Source organism: Borostomias antarcticus (assembly GCF_949987555.1).
Source record: "Borostomias antarcticus genome assembly, chromosome: 17".
Lineage (NCBI taxonomy): Eukaryota > Metazoa > Chordata > Actinopteri > Stomiiformes > Stomiidae > Borostomias > Borostomias antarcticus.
The window spans coordinates 9,702,082-9,717,739 of record NC_140250.1 but is presented as its reverse complement, the minus strand read 5'-3'; the positions used below and the strand labels follow the sequence as shown (position 1 = coordinate 9,717,739).

At 48.4% G+C, this 15,658-nt stretch overlaps 1 protein-coding gene across 1 annotated transcript in view; it reads right to left on the bottom strand.

Moving 5' to 3' along the window:
- The window catches only part of LOC311320254 (phospholipid-transporting ATPase ABCA1), a gene marked incomplete at both ends in the record, with an annotated part of 445,813 nt that overhangs the window by 267,816 nt on the left and 162,339 nt on the right, over positions 1-15,658 (bottom strand). The window contains 4 exons of the mRNA XM_084451987.1: positions 456-625; positions 2,810-2,884; positions 5,683-5,788; positions 5,876-5,970. Coding sequence (XP_084308113.1) covers positions 456-625; positions 2,810-2,884; positions 5,683-5,788; positions 5,876-5,970 — 446 coding nt within the window. The remainder of the gene's footprint in view (positions 1-455; positions 626-2,809; positions 2,885-5,682; positions 5,789-5,875; positions 5,971-15,658) is intronic.

The window sequence follows — 15,658 nt, the reverse complement described above, 5'->3', positions numbered from 1 at the left end:
ACAAAACTATTTTTAGTCGCATATGCGAGTAAAATGGTCGCACCTTAGAGCCCTGAAGCATAGTCTGATATTGATTTGAACAGGACCCAGGTGATGCTGAAAGCACTTAACATCTACGAGGACAAAGAAAAGGGCCTTTCATGTACAGTATGCATCATTATTATGCATAGAATGTAAAGAGCCCATACAGATTCGGGGAGAGGATAAGGCTAGACCGCATAGGGGTTGTGGTTTTGTACTTTAACACATCATTAACCCCAGAATCTCATGGGATTGCTTGGTTAGGAAGCATCAACAGCAAGCTAAAATGAGTAGATCCCATGGGTTATCTCCTGTTTGCCCTTGCTTGAAAACAAATCTTTATTTTTATTATCTTTCCTCTTCTTCTCCCACATTGCATACACAGTGTACATATATACATGTTGGCTAACACTGCTGCTAGCTAGTTTACCCACAGTGCAGCGTAGGAGAGCTGCTCCTTGGTGAGGTTCAGGGGGTGGCTGAAGGTGGAGATACCGTAGTCGCGCAGTCTGGCACCCGCCGGCAGGTTGCCCCTCAGGATGGCATTGTTGGCCACATTCATGAACGACACAATGCTGTGCCAGGCCTGGTTGTAGAACCACACCTGGGGTGGGAACAGAAAAAAAGCACAGCCAGTGAAAAATGGTGGATTGGGATCGTTTTCTAAATAAAAAGGAGTGCAAAAAAAACAATGTTTTACTTGATAGGCTGTTACTCATTCGGTGATTAGACAGGCGGTGCGACTCAGGGGTGAAATTACCTAACAACTCTCATTTTGTGAAGACTCTCATTTTGTGAACAAACCGTAATATGTTCCTTACATAGAAAAACAACTAGAGCAAGAAGAGTGATAATGCCCACCCCCCCCCCCCCCCTCCCGCCCCCGAGAGGAGCATCAGTCGCACAGTCATACTGTACAAACAGAGAGAGATATTTCCTATGTGTGAAGCCCCCAGGCGGGTGCCTCCTGCCATGGTGGAAGATTAAGAATGTTCTGGAGGGAGAGGGAGGAGAGGGATCCCCTGCTGGCAGCATCGCTCTAATTAGGAATGTATGGTGTTTCGGCGGAGATCCTCTGTACAGGCACATAGAAACCCAGCATCTCACACGTACGCACGCACACACACACACAAGCGTGCAAGCAGGGGTGGCTTTGGCCCAGGAGGTAGAGCGGGTCATCCAATGGACGCAGGGTCGGCGGTCGAATCTCGGCTCCTCCTGTCCAGGCTATATACTGTAGCACCTTGCAAGGCAGCTGCCACCATTGGTGTGTGAATGTGTGTGTGAATGGGTGAATGAGAGACCATTGTAAAGTGCTTTGGATAAAAATATCCATTCTACTGTATGAGATTATATGAAAGTCCTATCATGAGTGTAACATTTACAAAACACATTTAATGCTTTCTACTGCTTCAATGATACAAAGGGGTAATGCAGGCATCATAGATGGTGGACACCATGCTCACTGAGAACTTATTACCTCCACCCCAGCGACAGCACAGGACGAGAAATTATGTGTATGGTGGCATGTGTTGGTTCATTGATTGGTGGGTTCTTTAGCAGGATTACGCAAAAACTACCGGACCGATTTCCATGACACTCGGTGGAGGGCTGGAGCATGGGCCAATTTAGAAACCATTCAATTTTGGCACCCGATACGGCAGGAATCAGTCGATTAAATGGAGAAAAATCAACGTAAATCAGCCAATTAGCGCTTTTGATGGCAGGTGGGTGGGCCAAACGACCCAGACGTGGACACAACACAGAGTGCATGCAAGCGTTCCTACTAGTGAGGTAGCTAGTTAGCTAGCGGTAGCTAGTTAAGCAAACTAGCTACTGTAGCTCGTGGAAGCTAGCGGAACTAGCTAACTATAACACAAGCTCCCTCCACATGACACAGAGCTCAGACGTCAGGGGTCAGCTAGATAGCTCCCAGCTAGCTACCAACTGCCTGGACACAGGGATCAGGCTGATAAACTAAACAAAATTGGACCCAGGAGTGGAGCTACTCGGACTGCGCTGAGTGGGCGCACTCTACATATCGCCTGGAGGCTCGCGGGCGAACAGGGGAATTGCTCAATGTTCACTCCTGCGTGCCTCTATGCATTTCGTATCAATGATATGAATGGAGATATGTCACCCTTCTGACCGGCTAGCAGGTCAGCAGGCGCCCTAGTGCGCGATTCTAATCGGCTGATTTACATAGATTTTTCTCAAATAAATTTGCTGATTCCTGCTGTATTGGGTGATTTTGGAGTGGATCCAAACCATGGAGCGGGTCGCCACGCTGTCCAAACACGGCCAGCCATTCACTTCCATTCATTTTTTGGACTAGGATTTCATGAAAATTGGTGGCGAGGTGTAACATGGGCCACCTTAGAACCCATTACATTTCGGAGCGGAAATTTTAAAATAGAGAAAATTCCCCATGAAGCTCAGTAAATCAACAGTGCCATATAATTGCTTCAGGCAGAACATTGTCTGCTTCTGATTTCGTATGTACTTGTTATCCAGAGTTATTTGAATCAGTCCTTAAGCAATGTACGCACGACGAGTGTGAAAAAAGGAATTTGTCTCACATCGTAACAAATAGTACTCTTACAAACGTATAGTGTTACACAGTATGGTTGGTATTCTAACACACACACAAACACACACACACACACACACACACACAGACGACTGCATCAGTTTGCTAAGATAAGAATTGATCCAGCAGCAGAGAGTATGGGTCACAGGCAGTACAGCCCGGTACATCCCTAAGCTCTGCCGGATAACGACGTAATACCTTGACATTATCCCTCGTTCCCAGCTCTTTCAGCAAGGCCTCGGCGTTCCGAAAGATCTGATCGGTGGAGTTATCCTAATAAAGAGAGAGAGAGAGAGAGGGAGAGAGAGGGAAAGAGAGAGATAAAGAGAGGGAGAGGAGGGAGAGAGAGAGGAAAGAGAGTAAGGGAGAGACTTAATTGGACACGCTTGGGAAAACACATCTCCTCTGTGAAATTTTAAACATGACTGGAAACAATGAGGGGACTGAGTCTGTCCAGCTTTTTGAGGAGACTGAGTCTGTCCAGCTTTTTGAGGAGACTGAGACTGTCCAGCTTTTTGAGGAGACTGAGTCTGTCCAGCTCTACAGAGGGGCTGCTGCAGCCGCTGAGCTGGTGGCTCTACATGGGCGCCGTACATAGGGACACGTGTCACTTGTTATTTTGGAGAGCTGGCACACTGCAGACTTACATCTTTTGTTTTATCTTCTTTACTACACACACACACACACACACACACACTCTCTCTCTCTCTCTCTCTCTCTCTCTCGCTCTCTTGTTATTGCGAGGCTCAACTCAGAGGAAAACCCCTGTAATGACAAAGAGGTCTCCAGTGGGCGAGTACAGAGAGTGCAGTGCCAAGTCAGGACTCTGGGGATTCTGGGTAGGGATGAAGGGGGCGTAGGGGTTGCTGCCTAGTGGGGGCGAGTGGGTCACATTAAAAACCTGCATGGACGGACTGCCCCCCCTCTCCCCCCTGTGTGATTGGCCAATGAAGTGCTGCGGTGGTGCGTGTTGTGCTTTGCCCAGGCCTCGCTGTATGCAGTAAACAGATGATATAGACTACCAGTACCCCACACGGCCACGGAGGACAGACTAGCAGGAGAGGAGAGGAGAGAGTAAAAGAGGTTGAGAGTGAGAAAAGAAGTAAAGCAGTCTGTGTGTGTGTGTGTGTGTGTGTGTGTGTGTGTGTGTGTGTGTGTGTGTGTGTATGTGTGTGTGTGTGTGTGTGTGTGTGTGTAAATGTGTTTTGGTGTGGTGAGAAAAGAGAGAGAGAGATATATGACTCAACGTTACAGCCCCATTGGTTCAGGCCAGGGGGGGACTGCTGAGCATTAGGGTAGCTGGAGATCCTTTCTCTGGATATTTCTCTCCAACATCGGAAATTTCACATTTTGTAGTAGTATACAGTATATTCATTTTGTCCCGCTTATTCATTTATTTCTCTCTTCTCCTCAGGTTCAAATGGTTCCCTTTGGCATAACCCGCAGTGTTTATAGACTGTGTTTATAATACTTATAATACACACGCACACACACACACACACACACACACACAACGCTCTCCCCGATGGTAAGTTGACAGAAATATTTGTGTTAAATAAGATCATTGTTCCAGCTCATTACCTATTCATAAGCCAAGCTAACGACAAGGCCTTTTTCTGCATCTCCATAACTCTGCCTTCTGCAAAGCGGGGCTCTTTAACATATTTTGTTTTACTCCTCTTGATTGAGGAATGGAGGGAGAGAGGCACTGGACTAAGGGAGGCTAGCACTGGTGGGCAACACAGGCAGAGGATCTTCCTAAGGATTAGCAGCTTTGCCCATGTGTGTATGTTTGTGTGTGTGTGTGTGTGTGTGCGAGCGTGTGTGTAAATAGTCAATGTGAATAAGAGTTGCGTGTGTGTCTGTTTTTGTGTACAGTATATACAGTATACATGTGAATGTGAGCTTTTATTTGTGCTCATCTGTGTGTGTGTGTGTGTGCGCGCAAGTAGAGGATTGTGAAACACTTACTTCGTCTAATCTCTAACGACCCCTTCCTGCTCAAGGACAATGGAGGCGTGTTCAGCCAGCGAGCCGGTTGCGCTGCAGTTCATAGCGAGGAGCGTAACCACGTTGAGCGTCTGACAACTCGGGGCAGCTTACCCCAGCCAGCTTTCCAAAGCCGCTACAACCGCTAGTAACACCGTGTTTGTCTGTTCAGTTGGAGTTAGTAGTCCAAGACAAATCGAGTGGGATAAGGGCATAAACAATTGTTAATTCACTTTCTCAATTAGGATTTAATTTGTGGGGATGATAGAGTTGTTCCCTTGCCTTTGCAGCCAAATGTGTCTTCACTAGGCTGCGTGATCTACTGTTTGTTTTCGGTTCCTCTTTATTGTCCACAGTGAGGTATTTTCCCCTGCTGTTTGTTTTTTGTTCTAATATAACTTAACTAAACACAGAGGTCCTTCACATTAATCCCTAAATGGCTTTCAACTGTCCTCTGAGTCCACCGCCTCCTCTTCCCTCTCCTCCTGACCCAGACAAACAGAAGCTAGCTAGACCCTAGTCTCTCTCCAGACAAACAGAAGCTAGCTAGACCCTAGTCTCTCTCCAGACAAACAGAAGCTAGGCTTGCACCCAGGCTTGCACATTATGTGTGTGTATGTGTGCTCCAGCGGGATGGGTGTGTGCAGAGGTGTGCAAGTGGAGAGATTCAGAGGTAAATTTGTTCCAATTGTGTGGGCCTAGGTTTGGTGGAAAGCACATTGGAGTTTGAGCTCAGTTCTAGCTCGATCTGAAGATAATGCAGTGGAACTGGAGAATCACTCGCGCATACTTGAGCCCGCCGTGTTCGATAAAATCCCGAAAGCTTGGCATCAGCAAGAAGGCCATTTTGGGAGGCTTATATAGCTGAATGTATCCTTGGTTTAAGCCAATGCATTATTTATCAAAGATAAACAAATTCGAAGACCTCTGTGAATTGGGGTCTCCTCAGAAAGTCCCTTTGGCTTTCAGCCCAATCAATGTCTCTCCCCCCCTTAAATCAGTACATTTACAGTACATTAGAAGTCATGCACTTCCCTGTCTGGCCATAAGTCCGCCCTATGGTTGTAATATCCACAACATACCAGGGAGGAATTTAAAAGGATCTTCAAATCCCGGATCACAGCTTCAACTTCCAGCTCAGTCAGCATCACTTGGGAGTTGACTCCTCCAACAGAAATCCCTCCATACCTTGACAGAGAGAGAGAACACGCTCACATGCACGTTGGCGACACACACACACAAACACACACACACACACTACCACAATCATTGTACCTTCTTTTGCCTGAGTGTTCATACATCTTTACAAGGAAGTCCGTCATGTTCCTCCCGGTCAAGTCGTGCAGCGTGTCTGTGGTGTTCTGCGTCCTCTACAACAACACAACCGAAACGTGTTAGGACATACTTAGCTTAAGACCCGTGGTATTCTAACAGGCTCTTTACGGCATTCCGCACCACCGCTCGCCTGCCCATAGGGGCGCAGTAATACCACTCATTGACCCATTGCTGTAGCTCATCTCGCACATTAGATGAGCCTACCGTTCTCAAACTCCTTGTTCTCTGTCTGGTTGTAATTTAATTATTACGAACAAAGCCTATCTATCTATAGTTTCTATCTCTGTAACTGTCGCCGGGTCTATATCTGTTAACTGTCGGGACAAGTAGAAGTTTAATACATTAGGCTAACTGAGTGTTCTCATATGGAACATGGCATCAGGACGAGTAAGATGGCTAACGGAGATGACCAGAGATGTGTTTGAAATGGTTCACTCACTCCCTATTCCCTATTACCATGGATGTATTGAGTGCGACTCATAGTGAACGACATGGGGAATGATTTATAAGTTTTGGGACACTACATGGAATGTAACTGCGTAAGATATTCATGACTCAAACAAGCAGACGCGCCGATCACTGATGGCAGCAGGTTGAAATATCAGGTAGTATTCAGGTTTCATGTTTAGTTTAATGATAAATCCCATATAAATGGTTGGAATTCTAATGATGTGCAAGTGTGATATTGTCAACTTTAGTGCTGTCTGCTAATAGCAGGCTGTGAAGCTGCACGATAAGACCGTGATAGCAAGTTAGCTCACGACAGCAGCTTCCATAATATTAACGGTAGCTGTCGGTGGCTAAAAAGCAGATAGCTAACTTTACAACGATGATTCCTGTAGCTATTTTGATTTTGATGCTATTAGTTCAACTTCTGTTTCTCGGGCAGGAACGGAGACGAACTCGCATTAGCAGCAAAGCAGCTAGAGGAATGATCTTAACATTAGCTAACTGCTTTAGCTACTGCTAGCTACCGTCTTCTTCACTTCTCCTTCGGTAAAACATGACACCGTTGTGTTGTGGTATTGTGGAGGGCTTAGGCAGAAGCAGGAAGAGAAACCACTTTTGCCCCATATAAGTAAAATAATGGTCTCATAAGCATTTTTCGATTGTAAAATTTTGTTCATTTGTTTTAGTTTGCAAACATATGCAATTTTCTTAGCATATCTACTGGCTACATGATAACATAGCTTTCAAGTTTCGTGCGAGCAAGTCGTGCCTGCAAGCCAGGGAGAAATGACAGGAGACCGTGGCGGGACAAAAGTCGCATCCCGTAGAGGGAGAGAAGTCGCATTGTGATGGCTTAGAACCAGAGGGGTGCGCGAGTGACATGGGCAGAATGAACAGGTGAAATGAAAGCTCTCGAAGAGATCTTTCTAATGCTATTGGTCAGCTTTGAATGTAGTTTTAATGTGAAAGATACATCTTGAATGCAGTCAAGACAAATTATTTTGCCTCTTAACTTTTGCCAAACCCCCTGGTTCCAGTCAATTGGATTATAGGCTATAGGCTACTTTCGTTTACAATGACGTTACCTTATGAACACAAATAGCTTAACCTATAGGCCTACATAAAAACAATAGCCTAAAACCATGTTTATTTACAATGTATTTTCTTTCATTAATAGCATGCCAATAGTTAGGGTGAGGAAAACGATGCGCGGTCTCTTTAGCCCTGAGACCATCAGGCAGGCAGCTCAGGAGGTCGTTGAAGGCTATATATATTATTATGATATTATGTCTAATAATACATTTGTTGAAAGTAAAGAGAATTACATGCCCAAAAAATCTGATAGGACACACTTTGCAGCAGTGCGACTTTTGCCCCTCTCCTATAAACTTTTGTCCCGCTTGGCAGGGACAAAAGGCGCATTGCGCTCCATTCTCGCCCTATTTATGTTAAACTCTTATATCCTAGCACAAACATTACAGTTGATAATAGTGAAGGACATGTGCAAGTTGTTTGTCATAAAATGTGGAATCTCTATCTCTATTAATTTCGGAGTAAATGGAATCAAACCAAAAAGTGCGACTTTTGACCCGGTTCTCCCCTACACACCAGTTAGCTAGCAACTACGTGGACACAGGCTGATCTACTATACGGAATTGGACCGAGGAGTGTTCTCATATGGAACTAGGCTAACACAGTTGTTTCAAGACCAGTAGTAACGTTTGTGGTTTCATTTTTGTCCTTCTCTTGGCTATTCTTGTTGGGGTGAATTGACCAGCTGTTTCAAATCGCCGGACGAGAGGCCCGCTTCTATGACTGGATCTACAGCAAACAAGCATAACAGTGCGTCATGAAGACCGACGACTTGCTACATTAGGCTAACTCCTGGAATACCCCACTTAAGGTCTTTCATATTGAAATTATCTTGATGGTCTGGGGAGTTGCGAGACGTGTTACGCACTGGGGAGTGCATCAGTCGTGAGCCTTGACAGTAGGCTACCAGCCTGCGCTGCGCTCAGCACAAAGTTGGATGAATGGATGGACTTACTGGAATCCTGGAAAATGTTTATTGCGCTCTAAAATCATGAAAGCATAAATGTAAAAATGCAGCAACAGAAGTAGACTAGATGAGATGGTGGTTTAAATGAATGGCAACACGTAGCCTAGAGGAAAACATAAATTGAGACTGGTGATAATGCTGATAATCTACAGTAGCGAGGGCCTACCTCTGGCTGAGTTTATGGTTACAACCATTCATCTTGTGAGAGGTACTATTTGATAAAGTATTATTTCAACTGTTTAGAACTAACCTACCTTATTTGGGTTCTAGTTCCGCTCATACTGCGCATGTGCTTGACCTTAAGCCACCTTTGAGTGTAATGTATCGAGGCATCGACAGCATCGCGTGATTAGAACTGAATGTCAGCAGTTTGTACTTTTCCAGAACACATAGTACGCATGAAAAGTTGTTATACATTTGTGTTCCAGTAGCAGATAAGTTGACTGCCAAGGTCACACAACCTGCAACGAAAGAGCCTTCGAAAGCTCCAGACCCCTTGAAAACCTCAAAAAAGCCTGCCAAAGTTGCAGTAAATGTAACTAACAGGGAACACCCTAATCACATCGGCTGAATGGAAAACGAAACTAGTGAGCTCATAGGACTAGCACTAGACAAAAGTTTCAACCAATCGGGTACTAACATCTGTAGTCACGCACCAATGTATTGTGTGGAATAGCATATATTAGAGCGTCCCGACATCAGTCGGCGCGCTTGCTCAGATACGCTTGTGTCTCTGTGTAACCGTCCCTTTGCTGCAATTGTAAGGTAATAAAGTAAGTTTCTTTTACTCTATTCTGTTATATTTCGTGTCCTCATTTGACAAGGTTGTGTGATTGTGTTGGTCCTTGGGAGGAGAACCCTGTGGTACTGGTGAATTCAATCTGAAGTGTTATAATAGTACTTTGTGAGTGTCCGAAGGTCATAGGTCAACTGAGTCCAGCCACCACATTTCACTGGTGTCAGAAGTGGGATTCCAGCTGATCTGCCCTCCTGAGTGGACCTCCGTTGGACTGATCACCCTTCCACGTATCAACTTCCTAGCCAAGCCGTCGACGGACGAGGTTGAGGGCGGACGCAGGGTCGCTCAGAGGGGCAGGGAGGCCTGGAATCCCTCCATAAAAAGGACAACCAACACATCAACTGGAGGATTTGCTTTTCTGACATTATAGTAAGTTCCAAACGTACATCGATTGTTCACAGAAAAATTCCTTTTTAATAAGAGTACTCGCCAAGGGCTACGCTTGAGACGTACGGCATTGGGTGTAGAGAGATTATTAAGGTCCACACATATACAGTGGTTGCCACAGTGAGGTTTGATGCTTGCTTCATCATAACTACATAGTCTGTCCATAGACCAAGAATTCCCATACCTAGACACCTGGTTATAGGCTCACAGAGAAGTGCTGCGCCCGTGTTAACATTATAGTTGTTGAAGAATTATTCTTCTGGTTGGGTTTTCATATTCATTGACTGTGTGAAGTGTTTTATCCGAGCGGTGCGAAATAGAACCATAACGACTCCGATATTAAACAATTGTTGCTGTTCCACATAAAGTACGTTCCACATTCTGATTAAAGGTACCATTTTGTTCTACTACTATTATTCTACTATTCTATTGTTTTACTACTATTCAAGAAGTTGTGATTGAAGTGACTGTTGTGTTGTGTGCATTAGAGACCTGAAGTGTTTGAAACATGGGTGCCAACGCAGGTAAAACTCTCGATGAATACTGTACCGAGAGCAAATGCTATGCCTACATGCGAGACACACAGGGGGTCCGTAGCGTGGTCGCCCTCCGCAACCTCGATAAAGTGGGATGGCCCGCTAATGGTACATTTGCGATGTGTGTGATAAAAGGAGTAAAGGATAAAGTAGAAGAGATGACAGAGAAGGAAAGGAAAAGCGTAAGTTAGAAAGCGATGTTTGTGCGGTTTTATGTCTCTGGGAAACCGAGGCCAGGAACCGCCAGAAGGGAGGTGAATTAACACTGTTTTCCAGCCAGGGGGGAGACACGGTCCCGCCGTTCCAGACTGATAACCCTCAAGCCCGAAGAGACAATGAGTACACTCCGTTCCCCAACCCCAATCCTCCGCAACCACCCCCGCAGCAGCCGCCACACCCTCCACCAGCGAGCGCTCCACAGATGCCCCAACCGGCACCAGTGCCCCCTCTCTATCCCAATCTCTCTCTCTCCATCCAGGCACCTGTTCCCACTGCACCACCACCAGCCTACCAGCCAGGGGCATACCAGGCCGGGGCACCACTCCAATTGGGGCCACCATCAATGTCCACCGAAGAGGCAGCCATCAAACTCATCACCGACCACCTGGAAAAAAAGTAAACTATCTGAGGACAATTTTAACAAATTAATGAAATCACGAACCTCTCTCCAGCACCACAGACACCCGCCCCAAGGGCCCCACGGGCCGCGTCCACACCCTACTCAGGGGGTGCCTGCGGCGGCCCTGAAGACTCCGACACCGGGTTCGGAGCATCCGTGTCAGCCATGGAGGAGGAGGACGGCCAGTTCCCGATGATCGAGCTACCCAACGCCAATGGAACCATGAGCCTCGTCCACCGCTCCATGACTCCCAGTGATATCCATGACATGATACTTCAACTACCCCCACTAAAGACCGACTCTGAAGGGTATGCCAGACAACTAACCAGACTTTCTAGTGATTGCCTCCTCACTGTCCAGGACCTCGGGCGCATCATCTACAAGACCGCTGGACCAGGGGAGCTGTGGGACCGGCTGAATCAACGCGTGTTCCAGGCCGTCCCAGCAGGCACCAACTGGGTCGAGGCTCCGGGAAGCAGCAACGCCAACTATCTCATGCAGCAGCTACTGAGGGACCTCCGACAGAACCTGGTCCTCCTCTGGCCCGTCCACCGGGACCCCACCAAGGTAACCAATTGTGTACAGGGAGCCGAGGAGCCAGTGACGACCTACATCGAGAGGCTGAAGAAGAGCATCGCTGACCACTTCCGTATGAACGACCACATGGAGGGGTATGGATCCACGCTCGTGGGGATGGCCCTGAAGGGGATGAAGCCCGCCCTCTCACAGCGGGTGACCCAGACCTGGATTGGCTACGACGACAACCCCACCGCCAACGACCTCATCATCCACGCCAGACACGCCGAGAAGCAGCAGAACACCAAGGATGCCGAATACGCCGAACAGGAGAAAAAGAAGGAAGCAAAAGCAAAGGCAAGTCTGAATACTGCACTAACTCTTGTTATGTCTGATGCTCATGCCAAGCTCCACGGGATCGACCGACCTGATCCACCAAGGGAGCCGCGCCAACAACCGACGGTGCAGTGGAAGGAGCCACGGTACCAGGGGAGCCAGCGGACCAGGAGCGGGCCACCAAGAGACCAGCACGGGCCAATGAGGTGCTTCAACTGCAAGGAGGAAGGCCACATGGTTCGGGACTGCCCATATCCAGAGACGGAGCAGCAGAAGGAGTGGAGGAGGAGGCACCAGAACCGCGAAGGAGACCCAGGTAGAGCAGGGAGAGGCCCTTTTCAGGTCCATGGCGATGTGTTACAGTACAACCAGGACCGTCCAAGGCAGAACCAAGGCACCAGAGGATCAGGAGGCACCTGGAGACCAGCCAACCGCAATGACCGTGCAATATGGGGCGAGGAGGCCAGGGAGGGAGTCTTTGACGATCGGCACGACTCGACCGTTCCTCCCTTTCCCGACACGGGTCCACCAACCCAGGCTGAAGGTACATCTAGCACTGATACACACACTGAGGGAGCATACATTATGATGGAGGGAGCACACAGACGATTGTCCACTGTTCTTTTGACAATCGAGGGTCAGGATGTAATGTTTCTCGTTGACTCCGGTGCTACCACTTCTGTGTTATGTGCTAACCAATGTAATTTCAGACCTACACTGTCGGGAGATACCAGAACCACTAGAAACGCATCTGGGGCCTCCACCACTGAACCACTCACTGTACCAGTAAAATGCACGTTTCACACTGATTCCGCATCGATTGATTTTGAAACTTCATTTATGTTTAGCAGAGGGTGTCCCATTAATTTGCTAGCCAGGGACATCATGTGTAAACTCAACCTTAATTTGGTAGTTACAGATGCCGGAGTCAAAGCGCACATACCACACCCAGACACAGACACAGAGTTCAGGCTCATGCTAGATGAACAGAACCGGTTTGCCCTTGTCCTGGAGTTAGCGGAGGAGGACGGGGACTTACTGGCACACATGGCAGATGATTTTAGGAAAGACATGATATCAGAAGCACCTATCTGCACAGTACACACACCTCATGTTACTATGCGAGTTACAGAAAGCGAAGAGGAAGTCGAAGAATGGGTAAGGGATGTAGATGGAGCAGGTCCCCAGCTAGGCACAGGCAGGATTAACAGCATCTATTTCAGCAACTCTATCACCACAGCGGGAGTCACCCTAGGAGACGCCGAGGCACACGACTATGTGCCCGCCGTCAAGGAGGGGGTGCCCCATGTTTCTCTCACCAAAGGGCGGAAGGATGCATGGGTTGGCCTAGGAGGCTTCACAGGGGCCTGTGAGTGGCTGTGGAGCACGGGTAAACATGAGAAGGAGGGTTAAACTCAGTTCGGTGAGGTAACCTCCCTATTGATGTATGGTGAACTTGTATATAGATTGAAACTGTTTGAACCCATGATGTTGACCATGACCCGAGATGTTATGGCAATTTTTGATCCACAGTACCTGATGACCGAGGAGGAACCAGCCGATGTAGGGGACATGTTAGCCAGGCTACCCCACTGCATCTGGGCATCAGGGAAGTATGATGTAGGGAAGGTTAGGTCAGCCACCCCAGTGGTGGTATCCAACAGAGACGGAGGGGTCCAGGCGCCTGGAGTTCAGGTAAAGCAGTACCCCATCTCAAAAGAGGCAGAAGAAGGGGTAAGGCCGGTGCTGGAAGAGCTGTTAAAAGCAGGGGTGATCATAGACATGCCACAAGGAAGCCCTGTTAACACACCCATCTTCCCAGTAAAAAAGCACCGGGAAGCAGGTCAGCCACCAGAGTGGAGGTTTGTGCAGGATCTCAGGGCCGTGAATGAGGTATGTCTGAAACTCGCTCCATTGGTACCAGACCCTAACACCATCTTTGAACCTCTAACACCTGACTGCAAATGGTATACTGTTGTCGATCTTGCCAATGCTTTCTTTTCTGTACCAGTCGACCCCAAATCACAGCACTGGTTCGCATTCACTTTCAACGGTCGATGCTACACCTGGACACGCTGTCCCCAGGGATGGACGAATTCCCCCACAATCTACAACGCTGTCCTATCCAACGACCTTCGTGAGTATGTCCCACCGGCTGGTGGGGTGCTCATTCAGTACGTTGATGACATACTTCTTGCTTGTCCCACCAGAGAAGGCTGTCTGGAAGGGACCGAGAGGCTCCTACGCCTCGCTGGCGGCGGGAGGCCACAAGGCATCCAGGAAGAAAGCCCAGCTTGTGACACAACAGGTCACGTTCTTGGGCCACACACTCACGGCCGAAGGTAAGCGTATCACACCAAGCCGGGTCACAGCGATCCTGGCCATGAAAAGACCAGGGACCAAGAAGGAGGTCCTCTCTTTCCTTGGGATGGTAGGCTACTGTCGCACCTTCATTCCCGAATGCAGCAGGTTAGACAAAACACTGTGCACCCCGTTTCTCTCCCTCAAACCAGGAGAAAAGGTGACTTGGAGCCCCGAGATGGAGTCGGCTTGGGAGGAGCTGAGGTTCGCGCTCACCACAGCACCATGCCTTGGGTACCAGGACCCCACCAAGCAGTATGACCTGTTCGTCGATGGGAGTGGTAAATATGTGAGGTGTGTGCTGACCCAGAGGTACGGGGGAAGACACCGACCAATCGCTTACTTCTCACAGGCGTTCTCTACTGTCGAGCTGGGGCTCCCTGGGTGCACGAGGGCCGTGGTGGCGTGCGACATCGCTCTGGTAAAGTGTGCTCCGATTGTAGGATACTGTAAGGTTGTCATTCAGGCCCCACACACAGTGACGGCGATCATTAACTCTTCGGAGCAAGGCTGTCTTAGTACTGCCCGTGTTCAGCGGTACGAAAGCTCTCTCTTGAGTCAGTCCAACGTGTCAGTTGTCCGCTGTACCACACTTAACCCTGCAACCCTTCTCCCAGATGTCGACCTAGCGGAGGTGGAACACGACTGCGTGGTACGAGTGGACGAAGAGTGCAAACCAAGGGCAGATTTGAAGGACGTGCCCTTGGAGGGCGTGCGTGCACTTTACTGTGATGGTTCTGCTTCCATCGATCCCAATACAGGTCACAAACATGTGGGTTTTGCAGTTGTTTCCGACACCGAGGTAGTGACCAGTGGCAGACTACAGGACGGGTGGTCGGCACAACAGGCAGAGTTGTGGGCCCTCACCCAGGCGTGTGAGGCATCAAGTGGTAACAAGGTCACCATTTACACCGATAGCAAGTACGCATGGGGAGTGGGACACAGTTTCGGCGCCCTATGGGCCAAAAGGGGTTACAAAACATCAGCAGGCACCAACATCAAGAATAGGGAACTGATTGACGGCCTACTCGCAGCTATGCTGCTACCCTCGAAGCTGGCGGTAGTCAAGGTCATGGCACACACCAATGCAACAGACACAGCATCAAGGGGCAACCAGCGGGCCGATGAGGAGGCCAAGCGAGCGGCTGGTTACCACCTGGCAGCCAACCCTAACTCTCTCTCCAATTGTGAAACTTGCTTTCTCTCGCAGGAACCAGAGGAGCTGACGGAGGAGGATCCAGTTAAGGGACAGGACTGTTTGGTGGCTGCAGGATCGAGTGTGCTTAGGAGAATGTACAAGACTGATCTGGGCCCTGTGGAAGCCTCCCTATGGGAGGAAGAGGGCTGCACGAAAACAGACGGTATCTGGAGGGCAGCAGACGGTAGACCGTGCATGCCGAGAAAACATTACACATATTACTGTCATGTTGCTCACGGACGTGGTCATGTGAGCAAAGGGGGGATTAGTCAGATCCTTACCCGATCCTGGTACTGCCCAGGCATCAAACAAACAGCAGATAAAATTTGTCAAGGTTGCATCACATGTGCCCGATACAATGTATCCAGGGGCCTCAAAAACACACCAGGACACCATAGGGGTCTAGCCCAGGGAGTAGGAGCTCATCTAATGCTTGATTTTGTGCACCTTACTCCTGCAGCC